The 14,742-nt window shown below is 41.5% G+C and overlaps 1 protein-coding gene across 4 annotated transcripts in view; it reads right to left on the bottom strand.

Annotated features, from left to right (window-relative positions):
- The window catches only part of ZFAT (zinc finger and AT-hook domain containing), a 148,955-nt gene that overhangs the window by 22,703 nt on the left and 111,510 nt on the right, over positions 1 to 14,742 (bottom strand). For 3 of the 4 annotated variants that reach the window (XM_073330062.1, XM_073330060.2, XM_073330063.1), the window contains exons 12-13: positions 10,376 to 10,514; positions 2,629 to 2,747 (exon numbers count right to left, since the gene is read on the bottom strand). In XM_073330062.1, the coding sequence (XP_073186163.1) occupies positions 2,629 to 2,747; positions 10,376 to 10,514 (258 nt within the window). Of the gene's footprint in view, positions 1 to 2,628; positions 2,748 to 10,089; positions 10,193 to 10,375; positions 10,515 to 14,742 lie in introns of those variants that run through there. The other variant, XR_012157074.2, reaches the window with a different exon arrangement.

Genomic DNA, 14,742 nt, shown 5'->3' with positions numbered 1-14,742 from the left:
CCTTGTCTACCCTTGATTTTTGCACCACCAAGGTCTCCCCCTCAACCACCTCTGCCACAAGCTATGCTAGAGGAGAATAAGCCCTTCTTTGCTCCCTCCGATGGTGTGAAGAATTGCTGCAAATTGTTGACAACAGAATGCCCAAAGGTCCCAACAAGGATATTGGTGGAGGCATCCATCTGTGTTCTTGTCATGTGGGTGTCGTTTGAGGTCTATCCTCTGCCAATTAATCAGTGTAAGAGACACAGTTATGTGTTTTAGAGTAGACAGGGAAACCATGTACCAATATCTGAGAGTCTGAGGAGTCCTTCTAAACATACTCCAAGGTGTGGGGGAGGATAACTGTTCAACTTGTACGGTAGACAACAGCGAGTATGGTACTTTAACTAATGGGGGGTGGTAACTGAGTAAGTCTTGGTGTGGATAAACCCGCGGTACCAGTTAACAGAGGAGACTCCAGCTCCAAAAATACTAGAAGGTCCTTGAAGTATCAAAATTCTTGAGGTACCAATGGCATCAAAGAATGGGTCGAGCAAGAACCTGTAGAGGATGGCTTTGGTACCAAGGTAGCTGGCACCCAGGGCTTGGCATTGGAAAGAGTCGACTGCGATTACATCAGTAACATAGGCAGTTGAACAGTCTTCGGTATCATACACTTCCATGTTATCAGTACCGACTGTTGTTTGGGGACACGCATAGAATACTCCTGGAAGTGGCTCTGCAGCTCTGGGTATGGGTACCTGAGCTCGGTACCAAGTCTGTCTATGACAATTGACTTCTTGAATCTGTCTTCACTGTCCTTGCAGTACAGAAAGCACTCAGAGCCTGCACTGAATTCCCTTTGGGACCGAGGTCTCCATAGCATTCTCGGGCATCGGAGTCAGACTTTCTCAGAGATTTAGTCTTTATCTCTTTCTGCATCCAGGCAGCAGATGTCGATGCTACCTTTGCTGAGGTCTTCAGTGCTGTAGATGTAACCAGTACTGCCTACGTCTCAAGTAGTTGCCAATGACCGAGATCTTGAGGTAGACAGGGCACTAACCGTACTGGGAGGTCTGTGTATGTGGTGCGGGTTGTCCTCTGCCCCTGAAGCTGGTCGTAAGGCTTACTTCATCATCAGGAATTAAAACTTGATCTCCCTATTTTTTCGGGATCTACCTTTGAAAGAAGTGCAGATCCTACACTCACTGGGAACATGAGTATCTCCCAAAGAGTGGAGGTACTGAAAATGCCCATCACTTATCAGGATAGTCTCACAGCAGGAGAGACACCTTTTAAATCCCAAGAGCCCAGCATCTCCAAGCAAAATAACAAAAGATTACCCCTTAATAGGGAAAGATTTTAAATCAATCTATGTCAATCTATAATTTTTTAAAGGAAAGATAAAAAGGGAAAAACTATTCCAACAACTATAAACACTATCAAAGAACTAACTACATACTAACTAACTGCTAAATACAGTACTAAAGAGAACAGGCACACAGCAGACTCCATCTCAGGCCAAAGGACGTTGACAAGGGACTGAGGGCTGTTCATCCATGGCCCTTTATATCTTTGGTACAGGGCATGAGGCAATGAGGTGAGGGCATGAGGTGAGCTTGCATGTGTGGACCAAACAGGCACAGCCACCAAAAATCTCTGATCAAAGATGTAGAGTACAGGCATACCTGAACTGGAGCACCCACAGGGACAGTATTTGAAGAACCACCAACTATTATTTTGTTAATCCTGCTAGACATTACAGTAGTTAACCTTAGCACTGTATTACTCCTGGAGGAATTCTGCACTGCTGCACATGCAGAATTTGAGCAGAAATTAATGTTGTGCACACAGAATTTCCCCCCCGCACCCCCCACAGAAATGGGCTGCAGAGCTGCTGGCCGCCAGTAGGGGCTGCTGGACCCAGCAGAGCCCAGCTCGCAAATAGAAGACACTGCCGGGGGAGGGAGAGGGAGCTGGAGCGTTCCTGGGAACTGCAATTCTCAGCATGCCCTGAAGGAAGGAGGTGGTGTGCTGGAAACGCCATACAAGCTCAGGACCCAGCATCAGGTTGTTTCTCCTTGGGGAGAAGGAGGGGGTGCAGGTTTTAGCTTGGGGGGGGGGGTCCACCTCTCCTGAGCTTGGGGTGGGGGAGTGGGGAGAAGGAGGGGGTGCAGGTGTTTGGGTTGCGGGGTCCACAGCTGGGTTCTGGAGGGGAAGGGGTGCAGGTGTCTGGGCTGGGGGCAACCCGCATCCGGACTCTGGTGGGGAGGGGGCAGAGAAACAGAATTGGGTTGTTATAGGGGTTTCTTTAACTCTCTACTCCTGGGGGAAATTTTGTGCATCTCTGTATTGTTACAGACATACTTGCCGACAGGTATTTTGAAATAAATTAGCAAAATAATGGAAACTGGCATGATTATATAATGTTATTTTGACAAATAATATATGCAGAATTTTTAATATTTTAGTGCAGAATTCCCCCAGGAGTAACTGTATGCATTCAAGCCAGAGATAATGGATAGAAGACAACTTTCGACCATGTAAGAAAGTCCATGATACACTTTTTACACACATTCTAGATCATATCTTGTATTTTCTAGAGAATTTGGAAATTTTGGGGCAAAGATGTAGCAATTTTGTATTTACCTCCCACTTTGCTTCCCCGTCATGTTCCACTAATTTCAGGCCATGCTTGTTCTTAAGATGTCTGTTGAACTCCCATTTTGTACCATACACAAAACTGCAAACTGGGCATTTAATGCCACCTGGGGAAAAAACAAAAACAAAAGAAGATATTTTTGGTATAATTTCCCTTAAACTTCAATGATCCCAGAGAGTATCCTCTTACTACCCTTACATTTTTGGGATACAAGAAAGCTATTCAAGCCTATTCAAGTTTGTGCCTTTTTCTGTCAACTTAAGCAGCAATAACTCACAAGATTTTGCTTTCTCCATGTATTAAACACTTACTATTTTAAGTATAATCAGACTAGCTGAACCACTACAATGTGTATGATACAATTTTGAGTGGATCTTCTCCTCACCCAGTTTGTGTTTCTGTGAGGGGCATGTGAGCCCCAGGGTAGAATGTAAACAAACTATTGACTGGCAAGGACCTGTGTTTTTTGTTTGCTGCACAACTGGAAACCCTTTGAAGGACGGTGAGTACACGTGTGAGAGATGAACCTCTCCACCAAAGAGGACTACACTGATCCTGACCTTCACATCCCACTGCTAGGCCAAAAAAAAACAAAAAAAAAAAACAAAACCAACCACCAAAACACTACTAGGGAAAAAATGCAGAATGCATTGGTTCCACTTATACAATTATACTTTGTAGACTGTACTGGCTAGCAATTTGTTTTTAGATGGAATTTGTGCCAAGATTTTAAATCTAAAAAGCAGAGATAGGCATGAGCCAAAAGTTTACATCTAGATTCACACCCAAAATTCCTCCAAGTTTGGGGGTATCCATATTCTGAGTTTTGATTTAGGCCCATCTGTAATATAAAGCCTTGTATGTGAATCACAATATTTAGGGAGGGGGAAAGGCTATTAGATCTCCCATCTCTTCAAAGGATGATCAGTTAGAGACTATTTTTTTTTTTAATGAACTCATCAACAAGGTATCTGAGAACCTCCCCATTATGTATAATCCCAGCAGATAAAAGCAATTTAGATGCTCAACCCAACATCTTGCAGGACTGGAGCCATGGCAGCCTTTGTCTCTGAATTTTGTTTCCCCTTTTTCTTGATACAGCTCCAGTTTGTTGGCCCTTGAAGTACGAAGCAAGGCCTTAGTGGGGTGAAGTGCTTTTGTGAGTGGTGGAGTTCTCTGTCAAGTAGATGTTTGACCATTTTTTTAAAATACTGTCATACTCTTAATATTGTAAATGTTTCCAAAGTTGGGTCCATGTTTTGTTAATAAAAACAAAAACAAAACTCCTTTAATGCTGTTGTTCAGTGTTATCAGACTTCATAGCAGTACATCCAGTAAGATTATTCACTTTTCTGGGACTTCTGCAATATCCTTGTTTTACTTTGGTAACATAAAATGGAAACTGCACCTTACCCTAAATATCTTTGCTTTTGTGAGTTTGAACTATAGATTTATTTTAACATTTTTAAAGTGTAAATACAGGTATCTTTTCATTATGGTCTTTAAACGGATATGGTACGTTGTTTACAGTGTCTTCACAGCAGCATAATTAAAAAAACTAGTACAGTATGACAAAATCATAAACTTCCAATTTCTACATTAGATTTCACCAATTTTTTAACAGTTTTTTTATGAAAATAATTTGGCCAAATATCAGAACTTAGATGCATGCAGTTATGCAAATTAGTATTTGTTTTCACTGGATTTTTTTTCATCACTAAACCAAACTACAAATAGATTGAATACAACGGTGTGTTGTATCAGATGACTAGACCACACTAAATTAAATAAATATAAATATTAGGGGAGCTCCTTGTGCCTTCTTAAGTACTATGCCACCAGATGGCCCTCTAGACATCATCATCCATTCCCCTGGCAAACGATGGCTCCAGCTAGTGCTAATTAAATGCTTGATGTGTACTCTGGTAGGCTGATTACAAGTCAAGTTCTCATTGCACACAGTATTGCATGAATAAAGTGATTAGCTAGAACATTCATTTGTACAGCAATGGAAAGCTAGCATATGGTATTCCGCAGATGGAGTGAAATTAAACTTTATATTCTGATAAAACAGAACAAAATTTAGTTTAGCTGCCAGGCTCTTTCACTGACACTTATTAATCCTCAAGGATGCCACTCTCTCCCTCTCCCTAGATATTATAATCTTTACCAAACCTCCCGATTACAGCAGAGGCTCACTGCTATGTCTTTATAACTAAAGTGAAATTGCTTCTCTATTAATGGGCATAATATGAAACAGAGTACAAAAGAAAACTATCTTTAGTTCAGGTTAGGACAAAGATACTCTCCATTGCAAAAAAGGGAAATCAAATATTCATTCTACATCACACTTTAATAAAAAATCATCTAGGAGAAAGACCTTTTTATATTACTTCTAAATTAAAATTACTAGAACACTACACCACATTAATTAAAGCTGCAACCTTTGTCATTGTGACTAATTAAAGAACAACAAATGGAAATACACAAATTGCTGATGTACAACTGTGCCAGTTAATTGGCATCAAAGCTCAGGAAAATTAATTTCTACTCAATTCATTAAATACTTGGGACAGATATAGAAAACGTCAGTGAATGACATACCTTATCCACTTTTGACACCAATATTTGTGTCTATAAAATAATGTCTTATATACTTCCAAAGCACCTTCCATCATAGGATCTCAATGCACTTTTAAAACAATTAATTTACTAACACAACATCCCCATGAGATCGGTATTATTATTTGTATTGCAGTAGCACCAACAGGATCAAGCTGTGATTGCAAGATGCTCTACAAACACAGAAATAGAAAGTTCCTGTCCTATAAAGTCTGTAAGCCACATGAAGAAGACAGACTATGGATATGAGGGAAACAGGGTGAAGAGAAGGTAAGTGGGTCATCTGTAGTTTAGACAAAGAAGGGATAAGTGATTTGTCCTAGATCACAAAGAAAGTCTGAGGCAGAACTGGGGACAGAATCCATGCTTCCTGACTCCCAAGATCAGGAGATTATCTCCATACCATGCTTTCCTGTTTGATTACCTAACCAGGCAAGTGACCAAGGTTCCAAAAGCAATTAAAAAAAAACAAAAGAAACCCATTAAAAACTGTGTACAGTAAAAACAATGAGGAGTCCTTGTGGCACCTTAGAGACTAACAAATTTATTTGGGCATCAGCTTTCATGGGCTAGAACCCACTTCATCAGATGCAACGAAAGCTTATGCCCAAATAAATCTGTTAGTCTCTAAGGTGCCACAAGGACTCCTTGTTGTTCTTCCTGATACAGACTAACATGGCTACCACTCTGAAGTGTGCACAGTGTATCACAAGATATTTTTGAGCCATATGCCAGCTGAGCCCATACTGTTAGAATATTAATTTTCCACTGTTAAACACTTTTTAAAAATCAATTTTGTTGTAAGTTACATAATTCTATAAAGCTGAGGTGTATGAAAGCATCTGCTTTTCTGCATTCACTGCTGCTATGAATTTCTAATAGCAGTCTAAAAATAAAATACTGCTGTGTGTCACTTGGCTGTGTAATTGCTTGGATGATTAGCATAGCACCTCTTGTACTATACATGCACTTTCAGAAGGCTTTGGGAAGAGTTTAATAGTCTACATGAAAATAACATTTTCAATTAAGGTATTTATACAATTTAAAAGATGGAGTCTCAACTTTTAATTCTGAATGAAATTGTGACACAAGGAAAAACAGTGTTATTTAAAAGTGGTTTAGCATTTCTGATGGACAAGGATTCTTTGTAAAAAGAATAATTTGGAAATGCTGTTTAGAAATAATGACATGCTTGGGAGAATTGTAATTTATTCATTATCTAATATTTTTGCATTATTCTGGTATCTATTCTGTAACAAAAAGAGAAATTCTAAAGTTCCAACAATTTCAAAGTAACGTACTGGGCTTTAGCAATGAAATGGCCATTAAAGGGAAAGATATTCAACAGCATAAAGGGCAATGAGGCACTCAACTCCAATTGAAAGTTGTGGCAGAGCTCCAACCTTGTCCCCATGGGTACCACGCTTCCAGGCGGTTTATGCTAGCTTCAGAGGCTCACTGCAACCCTCCACATAGCCCTTCTCTCTCGAGGGCCATGGAAACAGTCTTCTGAGCCCTTTTCATCATAAGCCAGCAATGGAGGTTGGTGAGAGAATTCCCACAGTCTCAGTTGCTCCTACGCCTCATGCTAAAACAGTTTAGCCTCCTGTCCTGAAATGGGCCTGTTTTCCCCTCCCAGGAGATGTTTCTGTAGTGGTGAATTGGGGGAAACCCAGGCCCGCCCTCTACTCCGGGTTCTGGCCCAGGGACCTTAATTGTAGCAGCTGTTGGCAGCCAACCTTTTACTGCCAGAGTTGCTACATTTCCCTGAGCCACTTTCCCACAGCTTTCCTGATTCTCCCTTCTTCACCCTTACCTTTGGGCTTCCTTACCAATGACTTGAGAGTGTCTTCATTAACCGGACCTTCAGCCGCACTTCCTCTCCCCTGGTTCCTCTCTGCCTGACTGCAGACAGCCCTTTTATATTATCAGAGGGGCCTTAATTAGAGTCAGATGGTCACATTAGCTTAATGGCCTCACCTGACTCTGCAGGTTAATTGAAGTCAAGTGTTCTCATTAGCCTGGAGCAGCCCCTGCTCTGGTCAGGCAGGGAACAGAAAACTGTTAATCCAGTGGCCAGTATATCTGCCTTCTGCTACTCTGCTGTAACCGCATTCCTGTCCCTTTTGTTCATTAGTTGTCCCCCGTAATTACTTGGTTTTCCAGGTCCTGTGGACCCCGCCCTTAGGCTGGGGGGGATCCTTTAGCTTCCTGGATCCCAATAAGGCTACTCTGCTGTTCCCAACTGGCCTGGGTCTATCACAAAGTGAATGGGCCATAGGAATCATAGAATCATAGAATATCAGGGTTGGAAGGGACCTCAGGAGGTCATCTAGTCCAACCCCCTGCTCAAAGCAGGACCAATCCCCAATTAAATCATCCCAGCCAGGGCTTTGTCAAGCCTGACCTTAAAAACTTCTAAGGAAGGAGATTCTACCACCTCCCTAGGTAACACATTCCAATGTTTCACCACCCTCCTAGTGAAAAAGTTTTTCCTAATATCCAACCTAAACCTCCCCCACTGCAACTTGAGACCATTACTTCTTGTCCTGTCCTCTTCTACCACTGAGAATAGTCTAGAACCATCCTCTCTGGAACCACCTCTCAGGTAGTTGAAAGCAGCCATCAAATCCCCCCTCATTCTTCTCTTCTGCAGACTAAACAATCCCAGTTCCCTCAGCCTCTCCTCATAAGTCATGTGTTCCAGACCCCTAATCATTTTTGTTGCCCTTCGTTGGACTCTTTCCAATTTATCCACATCCTTCTTGTAGTGTGGGGCCCAAAACTGGACACAGTACTCCAGATGAGGCCTCACCAATGTCGAATAGAGGGGGACAATTGCGTTCCTCAATCTGCTCGCTATGCCCCTACTTATACATCCCAAAATGCCATTGGCCTTCTTGGCAACAAGGGCACACTGCTGACTCATATCCAGCTTCTCGTCCACTGTCACCCCTAGGTCCTTTTCCGCAGAACTGCTGCCTAGCCATTCGCTCCCTAGTCTGTAGCTGTGCATTGGGTTCTTCCATCCTAAGTGCAGGACCCTGCACTTATCCTTATTGAACCTCATCAGATTTCTTTTGGCCCAATCCTCCAATTTGTCTAGGTCCCTCTGTATCCTATCCCTGCCCTCCAGCGTATCTACCACTCCTCCCAGTTTAGTATCATCCACAAATTTGCTGAGAGTGCAATCCACACCATCCTCCAGATCATTTATGAAGATATTGAACAAAACCGGCTCCAGGACCGACCCCTGGCGCACTCCACTTGACACCGGCTGCCAACTAGACATGGAGCCATTGATCACTACCCGTTGAGCCCGACAATCTAGCCAACTTTCTACCCACCTTATAGTGCATTCATCCAGCCCATACTTCTTTAACTTGCTGACAAGAATACTGTGGGAGACCGTGTCAAAAGCTTTGCTAAAGTCAAGAAACAATACATCCACTGCTTTCCCTTCATCCACAGAACCAGTAATCTCATCATAGAAGGCGATTAGATTAGTCAGGCATGACCTTCCCTTGGTGAATCCATGCTGACTGTTCCTGATCACTTTCCTCTCATGTAAGTGCTTCAGGATTGATTCTTTGAGGACCTGCTCCATGATTTTTCCGGGGACTGAGGTGAGGCTGACTGGCCTGTAGTTCCCAGGATCCTCCTTCTTCCCTTTTTTAAAGATGGGCACTACATTAGCCTTTTTCCAGTCATCCGGGACTTCCCCCGTTTGTCACGAGTTTTCAAAAATAATGGCCAATGGCTCTGCAATCACAGCCGCCAATTCCTTTAGCGCTCTCGGATGCAACTCGTCCGGCCCCATAGACTTGTGCACGTCCAGCTTTTCTAAATAGTCCCTAACCACCTCTTTCTCCACAGAGGGCTGGCCATCTATTCCCCATGTTGTGATGCCCAGCGCAGCAGTCTGGGAGCTGACCTTGTTCGTGAAGACAGAGGCAAAAAAAGCATTGAGTACATTAGCTTTTTCCACATCTTCTGTCACTAGGTTGCCTCCCTCATTCATTAAGGGGCCCACACTTTCCTTGGCTTTCTTCTTGTTGCCAACATACCTGAAGAAACCCTTCTTGTTACTCTTAACGTCTCTCACTAGCTGCAGCTCCAGATGCGATTTGGCCCTCCTGATCTCATTCCTACATGCCCGAGCAATATTTTTATACTCTTTCCTGGTCATATGTCCAACCTTCCACCTCTTGTAAGCTTCTTTTTTATGTTTAAGATCTGCTAGGATTTCACCGTTAAGCCAAGCTGGTCGCCTGCCATATTTACTATTCTTTCGACACATCGGGATGGTTTATCCCTGTAACCTCAACAGAGATTCCTTGAAATACAGCCAGCTCTCCTGGACTCCTTTCCCCTTCATGTTAGTCCCCCAGGGGATCCTACCCATCTGCTCCCTGAGGGAGTCGAAATCTGCTTTCCTGAAGTCCAGGGTCCGTATCCTGCTGCTTACCTTTCTTCCCTGTGTCAGGATCCTGAACTCAACCAACTCATGGTCACTCATGGTCAGTTAGGAACCTAACTTCAATTTGTGTCTTTTAATATCTCCCCCTAAATCAATGGGAGCTGAATGGTTAAAAACCCCATTCAATGCTTTGAATAATTATCCTTAAGTGTGAGGCCAAAGCAGTTTCCATTTACAACAGATCTGCACTGGTTTACTTATCTTGACTTATTTATTGGGGGATTAACTTGGTGCCATTCAGTCTCAGTTCTCATTTCAGGATTAGCTCAATCTTTCAAAACTATCATGGAAATTTATCAGCTGATCACTCATTTGAAAAGAAACTGAAAAGATTGGGACTGTTTACCTTAGACAGGAGATGAATAAGAGGAGACCTGATAAAAGTATATAAAATAATGAATGCTGTAGAGAAGACAGATTGAGAACTTCTGTTCATCCTGTCACATAACCTAAGAATAGGGGACAGTGAATGAAATCATAATGTTGCCATTTCAGAAGCTAGAAAAGAAAATACTTTTTTCACACAGATAATTAAACTGTTCAATTCACTCCTCAATGTTCACCTTCAAATCGACTTTGCTTCAACAGTGAAAACAAACAGACAGATGTGCTGCTTTTAACTGGAAATTTACCTTGTTGGATAAGGGCTTCTGCAGCAAGTTCACCAGTACCTACATTAACATACTCTTCATTGGGATGCTTCCTGTTGTAATGCCTCTTCAGGGAGCCAGATATATTGCAGGAATAATGACAGTGTGCACAACGGAAAGGCTAGAGAGAAAAAAAAAAAAAGGAGAGTTACAACTTGTCATGCACGTCTGCTTTCTGTAGAGATGGGTCCAAGCTGCAGTATTCAGACACAAACTTCCCCAAAATTCAAGAGGGTTCACATTGGTTAGGGCATATATCTGTCTCATTTATTCCAGGAGCTTTCAAACCAACACACAAGTATGTTTTAGCTAACTTACAGAAAATGTGTTGCTTTTTTAATCATTTACTCTAAACTATGTATCCTCACAACACTGTTTCACAAGTACAAACAGCTACACTGTGTTTATAAGTAATTGTTTTCCACAATTGGTAATTACGGGTCTCATCAAGCAAAGTCACGCTATCAAACATACTGCTTGCCACCTTGAGTAGGATCAGGGTCTCTCACCTCTGTAGGCAATATATAATCTTGATTTGAAAGGGGAAAGGAGGAGGACAGTAAATAAAAATTATTTGTATGTATAAATAAATTTTTGGGGTTTTGTTTTGGTAATGATCACAAAATTACAAGCGCAGGGTAAAACAGGTTGAAAGCATTAAGAAAGTCACAATGTTGGCATTTTTAGTATTATTAAATTATATAGCAGTGAAATGAATGCTCTGAAAATTTAATGGCATATTTCTTGAATGTAAATTTAATGTATTCTGTCTTGTACTGCTTTACACCTCATGTCTGTTCATGTCTGGATAGTGGGCGATGTATGAGCTGCTATGGCAGTTCTAATTCACAGGGCGATTCCTGCAGATTAGCTGAATCCCCAACTACCCAGATGAGACAGGTTAAGAGCTTCCAGAGTAGTGCAAAACAGTTGGAATATTGGAATACTTTTTATAGTGGGGGTGCTGAAAGCCACTGAACAAAACTCTCAGCCTTGTATATGATGGAAACCACATCAAGCCAGGGGGTGCTGCTTCACCCCCCGCACCCATAGTACCACCACCCCTGGTGCAAAACAGCCTTATGCCAAGGTCGACATGAAGTTTTTGCCGGTATAGAAATGGCTATTAGGGGATCAATTCTTTCCAACATTTCTATACTGGAAAAAGCCCTAGCGTGGACACAGTTAGATCAGTACAGAAGTTCTTTTGCTAATATAGACTATTTTGCTTGCTCAACCGGCGTAAAAAGTATTGGCAAGAAAGTGCTTTTTTGACAGCATAAACTGTATCTGTACTAGGAGGGTGTTGCTGGTAAACTATGCTAGCAATACTTTTAAATGTACATTAGGCCGCAGTGGGGCTCAGGATCTGGCCTTCTGTGTCTTGTTTTCTCATCTGTAAAAGGGGGATATTACTATCACACAGTGGTTTTGTGAGGCTAAACTAATTAATGTTTACAAAGTGCTTTGAGGTGTAATGACAGATGAGTATAGAAGTATTGTATTCCCACAGTGCTTTATGCAAGGGAAAGAGCATTACGCCCAATGTTCTAGCAAATTCACTGGATACATTTTTCTACCTGCAGTACCCCTGAACTTCCAATCAGATGCAGTATTCTTCTCTTCTCATCCTCAACTAAGAGCCGCTGTGCTTTTACCTACACCAGAGGTATGTTGTGAGGCTTAATTCTTGCTATGTGTTTTCAGAGCCTATAGCAGGGACTGTTTGGTCAGCAGGTCTACTGGTAGGGCCTCCTACTCCAGGATCTATTTTAGGTCAATGTGTCCTGAACAGGATTCAGTTGGGTCAACCTCCTTGACAGTAACCCCCAAGTTCTGCCCAACGGATAAGCATAGAGGAATCTGGAGTGGATAGGGGGACGTGGGCTCTCCCTATTCACCAGGACTTGGCCCACGGCCTTGGAAGTGTGATAGTGTGGCAAGGCTTATGTTCAACCCACCTCCTGCTCACATTCCCTTGCGACACTTCCTACCACACCGGATGCCGCAGTGTGGTGCATGGCTACAGTTTTGTTATAGTAATTTTCTCAAACCCCAGAGTCTCAGAATGAATGCAGGTGACCCTCTGGTGCCCCTGCACAAAGTACTCCCTACTCTGGTGTGATATCAAAAAGTAGGGGGAAAGATCACAGCTGGACCTCCTTGATAAGAGCTTCTTCTTCTACTGTTGCAGAGCAGTGTCCTCCAGGAAATGGCTTCTCTCCGCCTCACTGCCTGGATTTCTGGAGCTCTCTTTATACAGCTCCTTTCCCCAGGAGTATGCTCAGCAGTGACTATGGGGTGGAGCTTTCCTGGCCAGTACTGCTCCAGGTTTCCCACTATCTTGGCCATAGTGAGGGTTTGTAAACCCCATTAAAGAGCCACAAAAGAAAGACTCTACAGAAGTAGTATTTATCCCAACATTCAATTATAGTACCCTAAAGTTAAGCAGCTAAAATTTTATTAGGCATCCAAATCTCTATTTATGTGCCAAATATTAGACACACAATTTTGAAAATTAGACCCATTATTTTGTACATGTGCACCATGGTGCTTGATATTAAATATTAACCTTACATGTTCACAAAGACAATATATGTGAAGGGTAGAAGGATGCCAGTAACAAACTACCATTACACCTATACATTTACAAAACAGGTGGAGAAATGTCAGTAAACCTTGTAAGAAAACAGAAATACTAAACTGTACTGTATACCTCATTTTTTAAAAAAAAATTTAAACAAAGGCAAACAATTTCTGAATGCATCCTCTGTTTCTATGAAGATGCAGAGTAAAAAATATATGGGGAATCCAGCTGATTTAGCACACTGCCTGAACTTTCTGCCAACATTTAAAAATTTTAAATAGTGCTTACAACACAAATATATTTATGCTCAAGACGGTCTTCTAATGGGCATCATTACCAGCTCCACCATGAATATTTCATGTTATTTTGAAAGTAAGACAAATTAAAGTCATTCTCCAACTGTAACACAGGATACAAGCTTCAAAAAGTTAATTTGTCATTACATATTAATCAGCAGTGGATCAAATCTATTTGATCTGTAACTTAATGGCACACAAAGAGCAGATCTTTCACCTGTATTTTTTCAGGTAATTAAAGAGAGCTCTCTGAACAGTCTGCTCTCTGCAGTTAATGATTTCAATTGTGTGTTTGCTGTGCTAATTAGCCTGTCAAAAGTATTCAGAGTAAACAACCGCCTCTTTAAATTTGGGTCCATTATTCCACATTTGTCTAAGGGTAACCAATAGTATGGATAGAATGTGATGTCATCTTCTGAAACTTGATAAGCAATTAATTATAATAAATTACAGTATTCAACTCAGTAGGGAATATGAAAGCTAGGTTTCTGAAGGGGTAGGAGTGCAAGGAAGAAAGACACACACAGAAGCCCTATCCACAGTAGGGAATTTTTCTAAAAACTTCCTCCTGTTGTCAATATCTGTTCACAGCTTCACCAGTGTTAGCAACATTAGAAGCCCAAATATAGAAAGAAGGGCGGCTGGTTGCTGCAGGAGTTTCTGAATACAGTGTCGATCTATGTGCTCTAGGCAAGGTTTCATAACATTGTTATAACACCAGAAGCCCTGCTATGCTATGGCTCCCAACACTGGAAGCTCTGGTAAGAGTGAGCAATGGTGGGAAATTTACTATTTCTTTACCCTAGAAAGGACCAGAGATAGACAGAAGGCTGCAGTATAGCTGGAATAAGATGAATTTTGCTGACTGTGACAAAAGACCAAGAAATCTTGATCTTTAAGAATCAGTGCTGTATGTGCATCCGAGAGCCTGACTGTTCACCAGAGTACAATATCTGTATGACAGCAGATTAGTAAACCTATGCAAAATAATTCTAATCAATTGGGTAAATCTGACTTGCATGTTATAAGAGACCGAATAAATTCACAGAACCATTTTGAGACAATCATGGTGACACATATGGATTGACTGGTTAAAGGGTCACCATCAACTTAAAATCTAATATATCCAAACATGAGTTAAAAGTAGTTTCTGGTACATTTGCACCCAAGTCCTTTGCTAATTGTTTGAGTTTTACAGTCACATTTTTCTACCGTTTTAAATGCTTTTTGCTCTCCATTTGCTGTGTGAAAAATCCACATGAACAACAGAAGAAACTGAGTACGGCTCTGCAACTGGATGCACAGAGTATCTTCTGTGAAGTGAAAAAGGTGTGGAAATTTTTTCTAACAGTCCTCTAGACTTCAGTGAAAATATTCTGTTATTCTGTAATTTTAATAAAGATTTGTTGGGGGGAAAATCCTGCAGGAACTAGTAATTAATATTACTGTTCCTTTAATTAAGAGAA

Source organism: Lepidochelys kempii, chromosome 2, assembly GCF_965140285.1.
Source record: "Lepidochelys kempii isolate rLepKem1 chromosome 2, rLepKem1.hap1, whole genome shotgun sequence".
Taxonomy (NCBI): Eukaryota; Metazoa; Chordata; order Testudines; family Cheloniidae; genus Lepidochelys; species Lepidochelys kempii.
This window is presented reverse-complemented; position numbering and strand designations above follow the sequence as displayed.